The sequence below is a fragment of the Brassica oleracea genome, chromosome C2 (genome assembly GCF_000695525.1).
Source record: "Brassica oleracea var. oleracea cultivar TO1000 chromosome C2, BOL, whole genome shotgun sequence".
Lineage (NCBI taxonomy): Eukaryota > Viridiplantae > Streptophyta > Magnoliopsida > Brassicales > Brassicaceae > Brassica > Brassica oleracea.
The window spans coordinates 51139833-51161176 of record NC_027749.1 but is presented as its reverse complement, the minus strand read 5'-3'; the positions used below and the strand labels follow the sequence as shown (position 1 = coordinate 51161176).

At 33.4% G+C, this 21344-nt stretch overlaps 2 protein-coding genes and 1 pseudogene across 4 annotated transcripts in view; 2 read left to right on the top strand and 1 right to left on the bottom strand.

The window, feature by feature from the left end:
• The window catches only part of LOC106324557, a 10183-nt gene extending 735 nt beyond the window's left edge, over positions 1-9448 (top strand). Inside the window, exons 2-6 of the mRNA XM_013762506.1 lie at positions 170-448; positions 549-1625; positions 1708-2177; positions 6598-6735; positions 9053-9448. Coding sequence (XP_013617960.1) covers positions 170-448; positions 549-1625; positions 1708-2177; positions 6598-6735; positions 9053-9448 — 2360 coding nt within the window. The remainder of the gene's footprint in view (positions 1-169; positions 449-548; positions 1626-1707; positions 2178-6597; positions 6736-9052) is intronic.
• A 939-nt stretch (positions 9449-10387) lies between these two features.
• Positions 10388-11280, top strand: LOC106326567 (annotated as a pseudogene).
• A 446-nt stretch (positions 11281-11726) lies between these two features.
• On the bottom strand, positions 11727-16331 carry LOC106325069 (MADS-box protein SOC1). 3 transcript variants are annotated; one of them, XM_013763096.1, is made up of 8 exons: positions 16035-16331; positions 15713-15928; positions 13598-13679; positions 13222-13283; positions 12588-12687; positions 12266-12307; positions 12130-12171; positions 11727-11972 (listed from the first exon to the last, which is right to left on the bottom strand). In XM_013763096.1, exons 2-8 carry the CDS (start codon positions 15892-15894, stop codon positions 11853-11855), a joined length of 630 nt encoding a protein of 209 aa, XP_013618550.1. In that variant the 5' UTR covers positions 15895-15928; positions 16035-16331; the 3' UTR covers positions 11727-11852. The 3 variants fall into 3 exon arrangements, with proteins under 3 accessions (XP_013618550.1, XP_013618549.1, XP_013618551.1); XM_013763095.1 differs by having other exon boundaries at positions 15713-16331; XM_013763097.1 differs by lacking the exons at positions 13222-13283; positions 16035-16331 and having other exon boundaries at positions 15713-15797.
• Positions 16332-21344: the final 5013 nt, after the last annotated feature.

The following is a 21344-nucleotide window of genomic DNA, read 5'->3' as shown; positions in this document are numbered from 1 at the left end:
CTTGCAAAAACATTGACCTATGCTCAGATTCCAAACTACTTTATTTATGACAAAAGGTCAAAGAAGTTCAAAAGAAGGAAGCAAGGATTTGCTCTTGGGAGGATTAATTATACACCTAGGGCCCAAGAAGATGCTTATTTCTTGTGTGTATTGTTGAACGTTGTCAAAGGACCCACCAGTTATGAGGACATTAAGACTTATCAAGATGTTCTGTATCCAAGCTACAAAGCAGCATGTTATGCTCGTGGGTTATTAGATGATGATCAGGAGTACATTGATGACATAGTAAGAAGAAGTTTTGAAAGCACAGCAAGTGAGCTACGAAAAGTGTTTGTTATGATGCTTATGAGTAACACTTTATCTACTCCGGAGACTGTATGGGAAAGAACTTGGCAGTTTTTGTCAGAAGATATTGAGTATTACAGGAGAAGAGACTTAAATAGACCAGGTTAGCTTTTTTTTCACAGATTGTTAGCTAATGCCACAAATATTTCTTTCTATTTCCCATTATTTACTTGACTAGCCCGTCCATTTTGTTTTCACTGTAGGTCTATTGCTGAGTGATGATGATAAAAAGAAGTATGCTTTGCTAGAGATAGAAAATATTTTGAAGCGCAATGGTACTTCTCTATCAAGATTTGAGTCTATGCCTGAATTGCCAAGAAAAAACAGTAACGATTCTAATGTCTTGGTGTTAGACGAACGCAGTTATTGCCGTGCATCTTTGTTAGAAACTCTGGACAGAGATATTTCAAAAATGACTTGCGAGCAAAGAAACATATATGACCAGATTCTTTCGGCTGTAGATAAAAGAGATGGTGGAATGTTTTTTGTTAGCGGTTTTGGTGGAACAGGGAAAACTTTCCTCTGGAAATTGCTTTCTGCAGCTATCAGATCTCGAGGAGATATTGTTTTAAATGTTGCTTCGAGTGGCATCGCGTCGTTGTTGTTGCAAGGCGGTCGGACAGCTCATTCAAGATTTGGTATTCCCTTAAATCCAGATGAGTTTTCCTCATGCACTATGAAGCATGGATCTGACCAAGCTAATTTAGTCAAAGTGTCATCACTTATTATATGGGATGAAGCGCCTATGATGAGCAAGCATTGTTTTGAATCTTTGGATAGAAGTTTATCTGATATTGTGGGGAAGCACGATACACAGCCATTTGGTGGAAAGGTTGTTGTTTTTGGTGGTGATTTTAGGCAGGTGTTGCCTGTTATAAATGGAGCTGGTAGAGCTGAAATTGTGATGGCCTCACTGAACTCATCATATCTTTGGGAGCACTGCAAAGTACTTAAGCTCACCAAGAATATGAGATTGCTATCAGCTGTATTGTCACTAGAAGAGTCAAAAGATCTACAGGAATTTTCTGAGTGGATATTAAAAGTCGGCGATGGTAAACTTTCTGAGCCTAATGATGGTGAGACAGAGATTGAAATACCCTCTGGATTTTTGATTACAGACTCTAATCATCCTATAGAGGCAATCAGCGAAGCAATTTATGGCGATTCAAATTCATTGCATAAAAACAAAGAGCCAAAGTTTTTTCAAGAAAGAGCTATCCTTTGTCCAACTAACGAGGATGTTAACAGAGTAAATGAATATATGCTGGATAAGTTAGATGGTAAATTTCTTTTCTTCATTCTTTCTATCTTGCTTTTATGATTTGTGTAGCTTATTCTCATAAAAAAAAATTTGGTTTTCAGGTAAGGAAAAAATTTATAACAGTGCTGATAGCATTGATCCCTCTGATACAAGTTCTGTTAACAACGAAGCTCTAAGTCCTGATTTCCTGAACACAATTAAGGTTTCTGGTTTACCAAACCATTGTCTTAGACTAAAGGTAGGTTGTCCAGTTATGATTTTGAGAAACATAGCGCCTACAGATGGATTAATGAATGGGACGAGGCTGCAGATCACTCAGCTAATGGATTTCATGGTTCAAGCTAAGATTTTAACAGGAGAACGAGTAGGTGAAACAGTTGATATCCCTAGATTGTTGATAACTCCATCAGACACCAGATTGCCTTTCAAAATGCGCAGAAGGCAACTGCCTCTAGCTGTGGCTTTTGCAATAACCATCAACAAAAGCCAAGGGCAATCACTATCTAAAGTTGGTCTTTATCTACCAAGGCCTGTATTTTCTCATGGTCAGCTATATGTGGCTGTGTCTAGAGTAACTTCAAAAAAAGGTTTGAAAATTTTGATACTTGATGAAGATGGCAAACCTCAGAAAAAAACTATGAATGTAGTTTTCAAAGAAGTTTTCGACAACTTGTAACATTTTAGATCATAAGGTATGTGTTTGTTTGATGGTTACGATTACTGGTATTGTTTATGTTTGCTATGTGTGTTTTTTTTTGTATTTAATTAAATTTCAACTTTTCATATTTGCAGATTTCAAACTGGTTTGGATGTTAATTCTGGTAGAAGATTGCTTGCTGGTTCACAATTTTTTTTAATGTATGCGAAGAACATTTGTTTTTTTTCTTTCCAATAATTCATTTCAATAAGATTCCTATGCGATGGATTTCTACAAATCTATGAATACTTTTATGTTATTTAAAACCATCTCGACTTTAAACATGTGTTATATAAGACTATCATTAACATACACTCATTTATGCATCAGTGAAGCAAGTAAAAACCAAACTTCTATTCTAAAGCCAGGGTTCTTCAATCTAATAACATATTCTACACTGTGTTAAAGCCAGGGTTCTTCAATCTATTCTAAAGCCAGAGTTCTTCAATCTTATGGTTAAAATATATTAGATTATTACTAACCGTGTTATAAGTGCTTCGTCCCGTCGAAGTTGTGGTCTTCTTTTGCAACTTGGTTACTGGTACTTGGTTCTCTCCACGTTCATCACCATGGGATACGTTTTAAAGTGTTATTAGCATAATATTTGACCAGCACGCAATGTTGATATAATTTAACAAACTTACCAGATAACAACTGTGTTGTGTCCTCTCTTAGCTATCTAATCTACTCCAGATGTTTCCATTTTCTCTTTGCTTCACCATGACTCTGCTTCAGCTTTTCTATATCTCAGTTATGTCCTCTGTCGCTCCGTTTCTGAGAAAAAAGTGTTTGATCTCCTTTATTAATATATCATGCCTATATAATCTTTTGCCAAATTGAGCAGCGCACGATGTTTCCTCTTCATGATTAAACATGGGAGGGGATATGTGCTATCCTATAGATGGGATTTACTCTCCAAACTTTAGATTATGTTTAAGAGATTCATAACAGAGAAGGTATCTTTCGATCTTAAGTAATCGAAAAAAAATTAACCTAATTTCGAACCTGGATAGCACAGATCGGATGTAGTTATCAATAGATCTATCTTCAATCATCGTTTCAGTGATAACTTATTACCCAAAAACGACAGCAACAATAACATGCAGACACGGAGAAAGAGATATGAAAGATCGATCTTGGTAACATACACCCGCGCGGGCGCGCGGGTCCACAATCTAGTTTTATATATTAAAACAGAAGTTACAACCTTGATTCATGTGTGATTTTTTTTAAAATAGACCTAATTGACCTATTTCTAGAAAGTCATCTTACATTTAATCTCTAATCTTATCATTTAAATTTTGGGTCTACAAGAATTTTTTATTGAGATATCAATAATTAGATTTAAACAATAGATGATCCATTAGATTTATAAATAGTATAAATTAAATATATATAATTTAATATTGTAATACTATACCTCCATATGTTAAATATTTAAATATTTGTCGATGTTAACTTTTAAAATTATAAAGATTTTTTTAAATAATAAAAATCATATTATATAACAATGATTAATCTTTACTACTTTAAACCAATGAATTTTTTTTTAAACTATATAGTTTATTTTAAAAATTAAACAAAAACCAAATGTTTAATTATTTACTCGATAATATAAATCTATGAATATGTTTAATTTCTTAAAAAATTTATAAATTTGTGAAATGTTACAATATCTTTGAATATGGCAATAAAACAATATTTTACTAATATTTATATATAGTTACAATTTAAATAATGAAATAATAATCCAAAATATATATATATATAGAAGAAAATACAAATACATGTGAAAGTTTGAAACAATCTGTTCAATGAAAAAATATACCGTAAAATTATTATGCTTTAAAAATTGATAGACACATATATATTATATTATATATTATATTATATAAAAATAAATGAAAACAAAAACTCTCGCGATATCTAGTTTAACAAATTAAAATGGACCTTTCTAATTAGTAAAATAACACCAAAATTTTGTTTGGACCTATGGACCATGGCAATTGCCAAAGTGGCCATAGCTTAGAGCCGGGACTGCTTGGACGAACATGGGCAAATGGATGCTCCTTTGGAGACCACTTGTATAATGAGTTATAAGTTAATCGAAGGGTTTTGAAAATAGATTGTATTTTGTTGTATTCTCTTAATAATTGTGTAAGGATTAAAATTATAAAATAATATTACAAATGATCTTCTCAGACTATATGATTGTAAATATATAAACATAATGTATTATATTTAAGGAGTTGCATAAACTTCAAAAGCGAGAACGAGTGCAAAGAAGATTTGGTCGCGGTGGTGGCCAAGGCGGAAGTCGGTTAGGTCGTGGAAAAGGTGGGGGTAGATTTGGTGGCGGTGGTGGCGGTGACAGAGGCCAGAGATGATCAAAACTCTATAGTGGTCTAAATAAAGGTTTATTAATGGTTTTACTCAGTTGATCGTACAATGTGAAATTAACCCTAATTTTTTCTTAATATTTAATATTCATGCCACTTGCCTTAAAACTACTCTTTTAGTACATCATTAAGAGGCCTTCTCGTCATTTAAACAGCCCATAACCAGCCCTAACCTTTTTAAGCCTAATTAGACATCATTAATACTCAATTAATGCCTTCACGTTTGATCTTCGATTAATACCACATTTTCCAATTAATTTGTGCATAATAAGGTTTACATATACAGTATAACCTCTTTAAATTAATACTCTATAAATTATTATACACTAAAAATCTCTATAAAATAATATAATTTTATAGTCCCAAATTGATTTTTTGATTCAATTAGTATATCGATAAATTAATATCTCTATAAATTAATAAAAAAATTATAGTTTTGGTGTAGTACCAACATTATTAATTTATAGAGGGTTCACTGTATTAGTAAACCAAACATGCAAAACCAAGTGCATAAAAATATTGCTATCCATGCAACAACTATATTTTTCTGAATATATGTAAATATGTTATATATATAAATATATATTTCACGTTATGATATTTAAAAAATAGTAATAACAGAGTTAAAAATAAATATATAAACATATAATACCAACTGTATTGGAGCTACAACATAAGAATACAAAAAATTAAAGTTAATAATTTCACATTAAATTAAACTATTAGACATACGCATGCAGGTTCGGTTTCTTCGGTTAGTTCAGAATTCAGTAGTTTGGATCGGTAGAAATCTCAACGAAGTGAACCAAAAAAATTTCGGTTCGGTTTTCGGTTAGTTCGATTTCAAAAAATTTTACCAAATTTTTTGGTTTTGCGGTTAGTTCGGTCAAAATTTCGGTTTAAATTGAAATAAATAAAAAAAATCGGTTATTTTCGGTTTAGTTTTTGGATAGTTCGGTTTAAAATTTTGGTTAAGATTGGTACTGTTTGGTAGTCGTTTTGAAAACTGAACTAACTGATTATCGAACCGGATCGAACCAAAAACCAATTTTTTTAGTTAACCACAATATGAACAACCAACAAATAATCAAACATTTATAAAAATCACAAGTAAATCATAATTTTTATCGATTACAAAGAAAAAATATCCGTGCGGGCACACATGTCAAAATCTAGTACAGATTAATAAAGAAAGATTTATAATGATTATTCAGCATAATACAAAGAGTATTGTTAAGCATGAATTTCATAAAATAATTTAGAGTGGTGCAGTTATATTTGAATCTTCATAAAGTAAAATTCTCTCAATTGTAGAATAGTATTTATAATGTCTCTGATCATTTATAATATAACATGAGAATACTCCAATGTTCCACACTTGGACGAAAAAGGGCAAATGGATGCTCCTTTGGATACCATTTACTTGTATATAACGAGTTATAGGTTGAACAGAAAAAAGTTAACTGGGTTTTAAATATGGATTGTATACTCTTTTTTTTTTACAACAGGTAGTGTTCTCTTATTTAGTGTGTAAAGATTACGATCATAGACGTCTGATCCCTGGCAGTTCTTTCTGATTCCCTCTATCAAGCTCTTGAAGAGGAGAGGGTCTCAACCTGAACTGTTCGGTATTATGTTTGATATCTATCACTTTATGTCTTTCTTTGATGCAATTTCCTTTACTTTCATATCTAGAAACTTCAATTCGGAAGCTGATTTGGTGGCAAAATCAGCCTTGTCTATGTCTGTAATGAACTCCATTCATGGAGTGTAAACTCCGTTGAGTAATGCAAGTATGTTTGTTCAAAAAAAAAAGATTACGATCATAGACTAATATTACAAATACGTCACACAATTTGATAATAAATATATAAACATAATGTGTTATATTTAAGGACTTGTTAAGGAGTTGCATAAACTTCAAGAGCGAGAACGAGTACAAAGAAGATTTGGTCGCGGTGGTGGCCAAGACGGAAATCGGTTTGGTCGTGGAGGAAGTGGGGGTAGATCTGGTCGTGGTGGTGGTGGCAGAGGTCATAGATGGTGAAAACTCTAACCAATGATCAAAACTCTCTGTAGTTTCACTATTACTACTGCTTTCTTGCTTTGGCAAAATCAATTATTTGTTTTCTTCTTTTTTTCTTATGAACAATTCAAGGGAAATTCTTTTGTTTTTCCACTATCAGTTTTGTGTAATTTGAATTATAATAATGATAAACTTATGACTTCATCAGTTACACTTTCTTCGTAGTGAATGATCTTTCATATGGTATAAATATAATCATAGTTAAACTGCTATCCATTTCAACTGTTGGTAAACGGAAACTGATCAGCAGAATGCTTGTGGAATTGATGTGATCTGGAGGATGTGAACATAATTTATCTTGCAAGTTTGGACAGGAAAGACAAAATTTACTTACCTAACGTTTAGCACTGAAAAGAAAATCCGAATCCGAAGAACCGAACCCGATTAATAAAAGTAGTACCAAATCCGAACCGAAATTAATTAAATATCCGAACTGGTTCAAAATTTCGGTTTCTAAAGATTCGAAACCGAATCCGATCCGAACGGAAGTATTTTGGATACACGAATGTATCCGAAATAGATTTATATACCTAAATATATTAATTATTTTTAGATTTTGTTTACATTAAAAAATATCCAAAATATATAAGCTATTTTTAAGTTGTCCTAAATACTTGAAAATATATAGAAATAGTCAAAAGTAAATGTATTAAAAGCTAAAATATATTCAACAGACCAAAAATACTTGAAATATCTATTGATTCTCTATCTAAATATATATTCAAATCAAACCAATTTATATGTTAAATTTAGTTATTTTGACATATGTTATTCAAATTTAAATGTAATAAACTATCTTGTTTATAGATTTTGAGATATTTAATATATATAATGAATTTTAAAAAATTTAAAATAATTTAAATGGGTACGAAAGCTAACCGAATCTGAAAAGATCTGAGCCGATCCCGAAATGAATTTTTGAAATACTCGAATGAGATTAAAATCTTTGACTCCGAAAATCCAAAACCCGAATAGACCCAAATCGAACCAGGATAGGTATCCAAACGTCCACACCTACTAACGTTTATGTATTTTTGAAACTTCTATGTTTTTTTAGTATAGCTGGTAATTCTTCCGTGTGCTTGAATTTAAAAACACAATTCTAAACATATGCATGAATCTAAGAGCATCAGCATCCGTTGATTTATTTAAAGGAGTATCTCTTAATTATAATTATAATAATGATTGTTTGTCACAAATTAAATAAATAAATAATTTTAAACAGCATAAAATGAAACTACACGATAATAACATGACAGGTGGGACAGTTTTCTCCAGAATCGTCTCTTTATGCAAAATCGATTCTTCCTTTTTTTCTTCTTTCTGTATTTCTCCCACTTCCTTTTAATTATTTTATTAATTTTTCCGGTCAGAAACTATGTGAAAAGTGCATGCTCTAGGACCATGATTATCCTTAGTTTCTTAACTGGGATTCTTAGTTTCGGTTAAGAGACGGTTCTTAGTTTTTCTTAGATTTTAACTAATAAAAGCTAATAACCGTCTTTTAAATAAGAGATATAAAAACCGTTTCTTAACCGAAAAATGTAAAAAAAAATATCAAATCATGAGTTAAGAACCCCGGGCTAAGAGACCGGGGTTAATCATTCTTACTTATATAGTACATTAACGCTTTTTTATTATGTTTTCCGGATTTATGATGAAAAAATTACCCACAGAAACACATTCTGTCTTTCTAATTTCATCAAAAGACACTTTCTACTTGATGCACACTTCTTGTGTGCTGATTGTCCATTATACCCTACAATTTTGTCTTAGCTAGTTACTTATTTTTCTAGATTTTTTTTTTTTTGTCAACTTTTATTACTGTGTCACAACGGGCCGGTCCAGTTGGCCCATCAGCCTCACCGCAGGAGGCGCGGATCGAACCCGAGATGCCTGGAAAATTGACGTGGTACGCAGACCACCTGTCCTAGAAGCTACCGGCAATTTTTCTTGACTAAATTATTGGTTTTTTTTCTTTTCTTTATATTTCAAATTTTATAAATGTAAAATAGAAAAGCACTTTCCCAATGTTGTCTCTCAAATCCCTAACCCTTCTCGAACTTCATCCTCTATTACTCAAAAATTTCATGATTTTAAGTTATACATGCTTATTGATTCCATAAACTTTCACCGCTACACAACTCCTCTTCGTATCAGTGATCTGTAGAACACTATTACATGAACTGAGCTCCCCACTGCAACATAACAGATTCCGACATGCCAAAAAATCAATGAGTTTCTCGATCTGTTTTTTTTAACAGATTCCAATAGATCGAGAGGATGAGGAGGTGGTGGATACAGTGGAGGTAAATGTTGTGGTGAAGGTGATGATGGATACCAGAATGGAAGTTATAGTGGTTATGGATAAAGAAGTGAATACAATGGTGGTGGAGGTGGTTACTCAGGCGGAGGCGGGGATGGTTATGGATACGGAGGCGGTGGACATGGAGGTAGATACGAAGACGACGGTAGATACAGAGGTGGATACAGTGGTGGTGGAAGTGGTTACTCGAGAGGAAAAGGCGGTGGTGGCTACTCAAGAGAAGGAGGTGGTGATGGATACAATGGAGGTGGAAAACGTGAAGATGGAAAACATTGAGATGGTGGTGGCTATGGTGGAAAAGAAACAGAGGAACAAACAAACAAAAAACAATTAAAGTACAATTAAATTTAATGGGCAAAACATTTCGACATATTCATATGTGGCTCACAATGAATCCCAATATCCTATGAAAACAACTTTCATTCATTGTCTACCTATTTAATATAATAAAATAACCATTAAAAGCCAATCAAATTTCTTTTTTTCTAACTAACTCAGCTTTTCATTAAGTCACGTGAAGGGTAGATTGGTACAAAGCACACCTTGGTTTCATGAATTGCGTTCACCAAGTGGAAAGTGTCTATTTATGAAGTAAAAGTGACAAAAGTGTCTCTTATGGTAAATCACTCATTTATGATTTACCAAACTTCAAATTAGTTTTGTGCATTGAATTTTTTTCTCAACCAATGAAAGAGATCCGACATCGACTTGTAAACCCATAAAAGGTCTCTTGTTTTAGTGCACAAAAAGAGAAAGCACAGAGGACTGAGTTTTCTCCTCTTGCAATGTCATTGTCGTAGTTAGTATCATTCTTTCTACACTTGAGTTGCATCAACAAATTGAACATTTTTCAGTTCAAAAAAAAAAAAAAAAACAAAGAAAACATTTTATATTATTTTCTGTAACTGAAAAAAAACATTTTATTGACTGTAATTAATCTTCAAAAGAGTTTTTTTTTCTCAACCCAAATCCAATATTTATAATAATTATGAAAAAATAATTTAATTAGGTAATTTTTGGACCCACTAAACAAAGTATTAGACTATTATTCAAGCTTTTCAAGCAGCAAAAAGTCAATTTTACACTGTAATTCGTAATATAAATTTATATATATATTATTATTCTTTTCAAGATAAAATAAAATCAAATATTTAATTACTAATATATTATTGCCTATAAAGTTAAAGATGTTTTAACAAAAAAAAATTCAGACAAGATTCAAGAATCAGTTTCTTACACAACAGAAGACTTCGAATAAAAAAAGACAACAGATATGTCCGAACCATCTCCAGTCTTTGATCCTTGCGCTCTCATAGGCATCGAGACCATGATTAATCTGAAGTTCTTAGAGTGGAATTCTTAGCGAAAGTTAAGAAACTGTTCTTAACTTTTAACTAAAAAAGTTAGGAACCTGTTCTTAAAGTACTTATTTAAGAACCGGTTCTTAGTTTTTTTAATTAAAAGTTAAGAAATAATTTAATAAGTTCCGCTAAGAACCTATGCATTAATCATGCTCTAAAGAATCTAGATGGCTCCATCACTCGCGACTCTACCAGATTCCACGCGTCCCCGCCACACCTATTCCGTCTCCGCAAAACCCCGTCGTCGTAACCAAAGACATCACCGTACGCCACTCAAACTCCACGTGGATGCGTCTCTACGTCCCCACTACCGCACTACATTCATCTGAAAAACTCCCTCTCGTTTTCTTTTAGCACGGCGGAGGTTTCATCGTCTGCAGCGTCGACTTCAAACTCTTCCACGACTTCTGCAACCTCATGGCGCGTGAGCTCAACGTGGTCGTCGCGTCCCCTTCGTACCGGCTAGCTCCCGAGCACAGACGCCCGGCGGCGTACCACGACAGACTCGACGCTCTGAGGTTTATTAGAATGTCCGACGACGAGTGGATCAAATCTCACGCCGATCTCTCCAACGCGTACCTCATGGGGACAAGTGCCGGTGGTAACTTGGCTTACAACGTCGGGCTCGGATTCGCATTCGCGGATCCAACGGTTGGGATGGAAGGTGATGGTGTGTGATCCGATGGTAGATAGGCAGAGAGGTGTGGCCAATTTGTTTAAGGAGAAGGGAGTTGATGTGGTGGAGCGTTTCACCGACGACGGTGTTTACGGTGCTGCCGAGCTCGGTGACTCGTCCAAGAGCCAAGCTCTGCTTGCTTCCATCAGAAATTTCATTTCCTCCACTGCACCGTTACATTTTTCCTTAAAATCCATACTATTAAAGGAGGCCAAATTGCTGATGACCCTTAAAGATTGAAGTGTTCAGACCAACTCAATATCTTAGGCCCGTTGATATATTACCTTCATGTATTGGTTTGTGTAAAGAAACTATAAATATGATTAAATATTGGAGGCTCTCTCTTGTCTTACACACCTCTTGCTTTCTCTTTTGACATCTTAGAGTCTTATATTGGATGTATACATCTTTGAGTCAGCCCTGCATTAACATTATGTTCCATTAATGTTCCACACTTTGACGCATAAGGGCATACATATGCTCCTTTGGAGACCATTTACCTGTATAGTGAGCTATAGGAAGCTAATTGAAGGGTTTTGAATATAGATTGTATTCTCTTATTAGTTGCGTAAGGATTAAAATCATAAGATAATATTACAAATCATTAACTCGCAATTTATTGAAGAATTTTACAGACTTGATGATGAACATACAAACATAAAATATTATATTGTTTTGGTTAAAGAACATATAAGGTAATGTTATTTGCAGTGCTTCTCTGGCAAACCGATGACTAAATCAGTTGCTACTTCCAAATTAAGATCTATGACTCTGAATTTCTCTTGTTGATCAGTCGACCCTCTCCATGGTTCTAAAACAGTCTGTTCATAACATAGATTGCATTGGATTCAACCACACAAAGATAGCATCATATATACTTTTCTATATTTGAATAAATTGTATGCAAAACTAGGTGAAAAAATCTCACTTTTCTTTGAAATGGGTTATATATATGAACCGGAAAGAGAGATGAATTACCTTTTGATGTAACCGGACGTTCTCTTCTAACAATTGTTTCTCCTGAAACGAAGCCATGTTATCTCACATATATAGACAATGCTAATAAGCAAAACTATATATACACACATTATTAACATAACATATTGCATTGCACCTTTGCTTTTAGCTTCTCCAACTGCTCCCTGAACAATTGCGCCTATAACCATTCCAACTATTTTCATTACCATGTTAAAAACACTAATACAGAAATTACACACAAGTCTGGAACGATGTTGATAAAGTTATTGACATATGTCGCTAAATCACTGCAAAAAATTCCGTGTCCAAGTTGTTATTTGTAAATGAGGTTGATAACTCATAACTACACGGTTGAGATGGGAAATTATTAATTTCAACATGCATGTATATATATATATATATATTTGCATTGTGGCATCATCATTCATATATACCAATATATATTGATGAAAACATACCTTTCTTGCTCGGACCTTGGCCAAACTTCTTTGGAGTTGACTATCAATTTCTTGAAGCTCTTCTAGAGAACACGAAGCAAGTTCTTGACCCAGTAGCTTTCTATACACACGCAAAAGAGAGTGTATGACTGCATAATTTTGTTAAAACTCCATTATAGTTATTTTCTTGGATCAATCTTCCACCACTGCAGATTGTAACTTACACAGTATACTAAGTTTATATATATAGACAAAATTTAGACTAATTGTAAAATATGCTACCATCAGTTAAAAGAATATATATATATATATATATATATATTGATTCAACTCCAATAGTAATTATATATTGGCATTTAGTAAATATCAATTCTTCAATTCAGCCAACAAGATACCTACCTTTTCAAAAAAAAAAAAAAAAAAAAACAAGATACCTAGGTTTCGATTGTTATAAAGTTATATTGCGTTTGTGTATACTCTTATTATTTTCTAATATTACAGTTTGTACTCATAAGAAAGAAATATACCTTTGTGTGCAAACAACAAAAATACCTTTATGATGTCAACGTAAATTAATGCAAATAGCATTACAAGTGAAAATAAACAATCAAAAAGGTGGCAACAACAAGGAAAAAGAAAGGCTAAGACATGATACCGCTTGTGAAATTCAAGGAGTTCAATCTTTGTGATCATGTGGCTTGCTTCTTCCTTTAATCGCTACATAACGCCAACAGCATGAAACCATAGGACGCAATAGAAGTAAAACAACATCAATATATATTTTATTTATTTACGGCCAATATAAACTGTTTAACAGTTAGATCAGCGTTTTGATGTTAAAAAAAACTGTTGAACAATCTTTGTCCCATCGATTCTGTATATGGGCACACTGTTGAACATATCTACATTGTACAAACTGCTGACATATCACAAGATTTGGTTTTGGTAGGGCATGAGAAAAAAAAAATCAGCATCATGAAACCATGTAAATATCTATGATATATATAGACCAAAATAGTTTGGTAACAAACCTGGACGTAAATTTCTGAGTCATGGTTGCTGGTTTCATGATCTTTTGTGTACTTGCGGTAACGTTCGATCGTCTTCCACATGCTGATGATCAAACATAGACAAATTATAGAATCCACAGATCTATATATCTCGTTTAAAAAAGATATGTAATTAAATCTGAGGTTTATAAGACGTGCATCTTCTAGCAACAAAATATTAAAATGTAGTAGTTTATTTGATTTTTAATGTAAAGATTCACCTCCACATCTCTCAAAGTTGTACGTACTACAATGTCTTTTGACTGCTGGTTAATAGCATCTATATAGCTAACTATAAACCCATCCCATTCGAATTCATCATGCCTTTTCTTATAATGTCTAAATCGATTAACTCCTTTTTGCAATTTTGCCCAAAATCAAATAATTGAATCTAGAACCACCAATCTATTTGAAAAACTATAATTAACAACATCTGCTAGCATAGAGAAAAACCACCACGTTTAACGTTATACATCTACGTATATTACAGGAACAAAACTTAGGTTCACCTCCTAGGGTGAATCTTTAAATTCACCAATCAAAGTGACACATAGATTATTAATTAAAAAATATTAAATTAAATAAAAAATAGCTACAAAAAATAAAAACGCTAATTTTAACGACTCTAACGCTTCCCTAAATCCTAAATCTTAAATTCTAAACCCAAATCCAAACCCCTAAACCCAAACCATATACCCTAAACCCTAATCTTAGACCCTAAACCCAAACTATATACCTTAAACCCAAAAATAGACTATAAACCTAAACCCTATACCCTAAACCCAAGTCTTAGACCCTAAACCCAAACCGTAAACCTTAACCCAAACCCTATAGCATCTAAGTTTGGGGTTTGGGGTTTGGGTTTAGGGTTTAATATTTGGGTTTTAGGTCTAGGATTTGGGTTTATGGTATAGGTTTTGGGTTTAGGATTTACGATTTGGGTTTAGGATTTACCATTTGGATTTATGGTTAAGGTTTTGGGTTTATGGTATATAATTTGGGTTTAAGGTTTACGGTTTGGGTCTAGGACCTGGGTTTAGGGTATAGAGTTTAGGTTTATAGTCTAGTTTTTGGGTTTAGGGTATATAATTTGGGTTTAGGGTCTAGGATTAGGGTTTAGGGTATAGGATTTGGGTTTAGGGGTTTGGATTTGAGTTTAGAATTTAGGGTATATGGTTTAGAATTTAAGATTTAGGGTTTAGCTGGAAGCGTTAGCGTCGTTAAAATTAGCGTTTTTATTTTTTGTAACTATTTTTTATTTAATTTAATATTGTTTAATTAATAATCTATGTGTCAATTTGATTGATCCTAAAAGGTGGGGTGAATTTAAAAGTTTACCCTAGGGGGTGAACCTAAGTTATGTCCATATTACAACACAAGCTTTGATTGGTTTCTTCTTAGATGTATAATTAAGTATTAGTCCAAGAAATACATGATATACATATATATATAGACAGGGGAAATCTATATGCATAAACTGCACATCCGAATCAAATGAAGAAGAGCACACATAATTAAGTCATATGGCTACAAAAGTGGAGCCCAAATAAAGATACAACAAAACCAAAACTATAGTACACAACCTAATAGGGGAAAGAAAAAATAAAACATATTTATATTATCAATATATATATGGATGGGTAAAAATTGTGCAAGTTGGTACGAATATCACACTAAATAATCATCTAAATTATAGTCTTAATCCATTTAGAGCTAGTTCCAATGTTGTTTTATGTTCATACTTTCAATAAAATTTTGGAAACCCTAGACATACACATATACACACTATAGTTAATTAGACAAAAAAAAAAAGTTTCAGGTAGATCAGAAAATGTGAGTTTGTCTATATTTCTCAATAAAATGACCATTGTATAAATATAGAAAATGAAATCATATTATTATAGGAAGAGAAGAAATAAATCTTTAGGCTTCAGACAAGGATCAAATCTCATCAAGTAACAAATCTAAGATGGTAGCTTTATTCAATTACGATTCAGAAAAATTCAGGCCAGACACATAACCTAAAAAGCCTAATTAACCAAATAAAAAGTACAGAAATAGTATAAGAAAGTAAATTCAAGGATAAAGACGACATACTCAGAGTTGGAAAATTCGTAAAGCCTTCCTCTCTGAGAGAAAACAATGAGAGAAACTTGAGCATCACAGAGTACTGAGAGCTCATAAGCTTTCTTCAACAAACCATTTCTTCTTTTTGAGAAAGTCACTTGTCTGCTCGTTGCGTTTTCTATTTTCTTCATCTCTATCTTTCCTCTCACCATTTTTCTTCTTTTGACTTTTTTTTTCTTTTTATTCCTGGCACAAGATCGGTAAAGATTGGAACCTTAAACCAGCCAGTGACCAGTTAACATAACCCGAGTCATAAAAGAGAGAGATTTAGAGAGAGAGAGAAGGATCTCACCGAAGAGAGAGAAAGATTAAGTGTCGGCAGAGAAAATGAAGAAGAGATGAGCTATAGGATATAGTGAAGAAATTTTAATTGAAGACTAAGATATCTCAGGAAATGGTAAATTTTAAAGATATGTGGATAAATTAAAGGGAGACATCAAAGTTGAGGAGGAGAAGAAAGAGCTGAAACTCAACAAAAATGGAAAGAGAAAAAAAGAAAACTGGGAACTTTTAAGAACCCTAAATTGATCTGTGAGGAAAGGAAAGGGCAAATTTCTCAATGTTTTACTAATTTCTTTCGGTATGGGTCACAATGAAATGATGTTATTTTCATTTCTTTTTTATTTTTGATAATAATAAAATTGTCAATTATGTATAGAATATTTCGATTTTCTGTCCACATCTTCTCCTCACCACATATGTTGAATAATTAGATGCCAATAAAGAAGAAACAAGATAATTCTTGTTTTCTTTCATCTGTCTGAAAAAACAACCAGATTTTCTTTAAATAATTCATATATTTGTTGTGAGGGAATAACACTTATTGTTGTGCACCAATTGTAGTATTTCAACTTTTGATAAAACAATTGAGAAAGACGATTGAGGCATGTTCAAAATGTTATATTAGAATACTAATGGCCGTACGAAATAAACTATATTAAAATATAAAAATATAGAAGCATTAGGAAAGATCCATATGCCTTGTGCCTTATAGTCGTCGAAAAAACATATTCATTACCCCGTTTCGGTAAAATTTATAACGAGGCAAGAAAGACGAATATCTGAAAGTCGCTAAATTAGGAAATTTTGGGAGAGAGAATCTGAGAAAGAGTGAGGAGATGTGAGCAATATTTAAAAGAGAAAAAAAAATTGTTTGTGCTTGAACTTTTTACTACAGTATGTCCAGTACCGTCTTAGAGAATTTAATGACCTTAGGCCAAACATAACATAGAGACCTTTTAAAAAAAAAAATTATTGCATTTCCTTAAACTGAAGCAAAAAAAAATTGTGATACTAAAAGAAAAAAAGGGGCTTTAAGTGTAAATTAGGTTTTGTTGTAAAAAAATTAAGAACGTAGAAGTTTTTAAAAAACCATTATTGTTTTTTTGTATTTAAAATTGGTTTTGTTAGTCATGGGCCTTTTTTGTTATAAATTCACCAACTAATTGATAATTTTATATATGAAAACAGAAGTCACAACCTTGATTCATGTGTGATTTTTTTTAAATGGACTTATTCCTAGAAAGTCATCTTACATTTAATCTCAAATCTTATCATTTAAATTTTGAGCCTACAAGAAATTTTTATTGAGATATCAATAATTAGATTTAAACAATAGATGATCCATTAGATTTATAGATATTATAAATTAAATATATATAATTTAATGTTGTAATACTATACCTCCATATGTTAAATATTTAAATATTTGTCGATGTTAACTTTTAAAATTATAAAGATTTTTTTAAATAACAAAAATCATACTATATAACAATGATTAATCTTTACTACCTTAAACCAATGAAAACAAATTTTAAACTATATAGTTTATTTTAAAAATTAAACAAAAACCAAATGTTTAATTATTTACTAGATAATATAAATCTAGGAATATGTTTAATTTCTTAAAAACTTTCCAAATTTGTGAAATGTTACAATAACTTTGACTATGACAATAAAACAATATTTTACTAATCTTTATATATAGTTACAATTTAAATAATGAAATAATAATCCAAAAATATATATATAGAAGAAAATACAAATACATGTGAAAGTTTGAAACAATCTATTCAATGAAAAAATATACCGTAAACTTATTATGCTTTAAAAATTGATAGACACATATATATTATATTATATAAAAATAAATGAAAACAAAAACTCGCGCGAGATCTAGTTTAAAAATTAAAATGGACCTTTCTAATTAGTAAAATAACACCAAAATTTTGTTTGGACCTATGGACCCATGGCAATTGCCAAAGTGGCCATAGCTTAGAGCATGGACTGAGTATGTCCTGGTTAAAAGAACAATACACTTTAAGGTAAAATCCAATCGTTATTAACCCGATTCTGGTGGGATGATTCAAAAGAAAAAAGAAAGATGTCGTGGATATTCTGGCAAAAAATGGCTAGAGCAAAAAAACAAGGAGGCTTGGGCTTTAAGGATATAGCTACCTTCAATGATGCTTTGTTAGCCAAACTCAGCTGGAGAATCCTCGAAAACCCTTCATGTCTCCTTGCCCGTTGTCTGTTGGAAAAATACTGCAAGGAAGAACACTTCTTATCAATTCGAGCCTCAAAATCGTCTTCCTATGGATGGAAAGGGGTACTTATTGGAAGAGATTTATTTATCAATCACTTGGGCTGGATCGTGGGCACATGAGAGGAGATCAATGTGTGGAGAAACGCTTGGCTCTCCTCCACAACTCAGCAAAGACCCTTTGGACCTGCCTCGGAAGCTCTAAAAGATCTTAAGGTGTCGGCCCTAATGCTAGCCAACTCCACTGAATGGGACATTCAAAAGATTGATAGCATACTCCCGTTCCACAAATAGGAGATCCTGCAGATCAAACCATCCATTTGCAGCGCCTCGGATGAAAGGGTATGGCTCAAATCAGTATTAGGGGAATATACTGCCAAGTCAGGCTATAGAGCGCATGCATAAACAAAAATCACCGCCCAAGTACATGCTCCTAAAACAAACCATGATTGGTTAGCCAATGTCTGAAACCTAAAAACTCCAGAAAAGATTAAAGTATTTCTGTGGAGCTCCTTACATAATGCCTTGCCAGTGGGAGAGCAATTTGCAATAAGGAACATCCCTCTAACAAATCTATGCCCACGGTGTGATGCTATAGAGTCGGTAGCTCATGTACTCTTCATATGCGCTTACGCAAAGGAAGTATGGACCTCAGCCCCTAGCTTCGAACTTCGATCCATCTCCCTCTATAACCACAGGTTATGCACTCGAACTACTCCGACGAGTACCATCTCTCCCTCCCACCAGTGTGAGACCAGGTACGATATCTGCTTCAATCTGTTGGAATTTATGGATCACCAGGAACCAATTGATCTTTTAGAAAAGAGCCTTCACACCGGAGGAGACTTTGCTGAAAGCGATCAAAGAAGCTAGAGAATGGGTTCTCTCACAAGAACATACCAACCAGCCACGATCAACCCCAACCCGTATCGCCCAGGATCCCGCCTTAGACCCAAATCGTACATGCTTGTATACAGATGCCGCTTGGAACCCGGTAACTAAATGTGCTGGTCTCGCTTGGATCATCGATGATGCTGGATCATCCTCTTCTCACTCAACGACCGAATCCTTTGTAGTGTCACCCCTGATGGCGGAAATGTTGGCGTTGCGAAACGCCATGAACTCTGTCCTTCGTCGTGGGATAAGCTCTATCCTGGTGTGCTCCGATTCACAGACTCTCATCAATCTCGTGAACTCAAAAGGACGCCATCTAGAGATTGCATCTCCTCTCAACGACATCTATCTAATTTCTCCTCTTTTTAATTCCATCAAGTTTAAGTTTATCCCTAGATTGGAGAATAGTAGAACTGACTCTGTTGCCAAACATACTCTCTTTATGTACCAAACATGATTTAATTAAATGCAATTTGATTCACAAAAAAAAAAGAACAATACACTTACATATATATATCACCCCAAAATAAATCTTAAATATATACTAGTAAAATGAATGCTATGCTCTTTCTATTCCAGTGTCAGGAAATCTCACAGCCATCATATTTTCTTTGCATCTTCGAGTAACTATCGAGATTTACTTTTTAACGCTGTGAGTAGCACACACACTCCATTCCGTGGCATTCTTGCGTAAAGGTTAATTGAGTTCTTAGTTTCGGCTAAGAGACGGATCTTAACTTTTCTTAGATTTTAACTAAAAAAAGTTAAAAACCGTCTCTTAAATAAAAGATACAAGAGCCGTCTATTATCTGAAAAGTGTAAAAAGAAAACAAAAAAATATTAAATCATAACGTAAGAACCCGGCTAAAAGATCTGATTTAATCATGTCTTTGTTGGTCAAAATCGTCCGTGTTATTATTCAAAGACGGTCACGAATCCAAACAGTGACCTACAGTACCACACCGTTTGACGATAGAACAATTACAATGCAATAATCCTTATAAGAAATTCTAATAAAATATTTGACAAAATAAAATTCTATAAAATATATTATTATCAAGAAAGCGAGCAAATCAATGCGTGATCCCCTCTTAACACTTCTCCCAATTCCACCATCGTGCAAACATCGAAGTTCTATCTTATTACATCTACATGCCCCGTTTCCTTTGAGCGAGGTACAAGCCCATGTGGTTCTTGTAAGAGATCATATATGATAACTTATCATTTTTTAGTTTCAAAAAAGAAAAAAACTTGTCATTTTTACTTGTTAGTAAAGTCCTAAACCAATGCCAATCTCTTCAAAATACACGACTTTGCTAGCAGCGCCGTTGAACATAAGTTTTTAATTCTTATCTTTTTAGTGTTGCAAGAGCCCTAAAATTATGGATACTGGGGCGAATTCTTTTAGCTTTACTATAAAGGTACTAAAATGTGTGAATTATTTATTTATTTTACTTTTTGGGTTCCAGTTGGTGTGTGAATCTTCAAGAATGTATAACCCCAACACGGACATGTAAATTTATAAATACAGTGTATTATGCACGAGTTTATACAAAGATGGATGTCTATTAAAAACAGCAGCATCATATCAATGTAGATAATAAATCAATTCAAATCTTCGATAAAAAAACTTGTCCTAAAGACTTATACTTGTACATGGAAAATTACATGTATCAAAAACGTATAATGCTTTGGAGTATTAATTAAATATTGAAACAAGCTACGCTATATCAGATATGGCGAGAGAGGAACAACTGTCGCCATGGCGAAGCTGCAACTCCTTGGACAGGGCAAGCTTGTATAATTGATAAGAATATCAGAAACAGAATCTCTTCACTTTGCGAGGAAGGTCAGAAAAATACGAGGACGGACTCCGGCTCTGGTTTGCCGCCACACGGCAATAATCAATACTTTGAGCAATAAGAAAGCGTGGTGGGCTGTTAATTTTGTTAAAACAGTAGGTTTTGATTTCTTTGAAAAATCCGAACCATGAAACTACGACAACCCGCCCCGTGGGACCTAGGCTCATAGCGCTGCAGTGCGCCGATCCCAACCCCTCCATTATGGAACACCTTCCATAATTAGGTTGTTAGTGAGCGTCGAACCCACGACCTCACCTTTTAACAGTCTTCCCACAAGACAAGCTGTCACCAATTGAACTGCAGA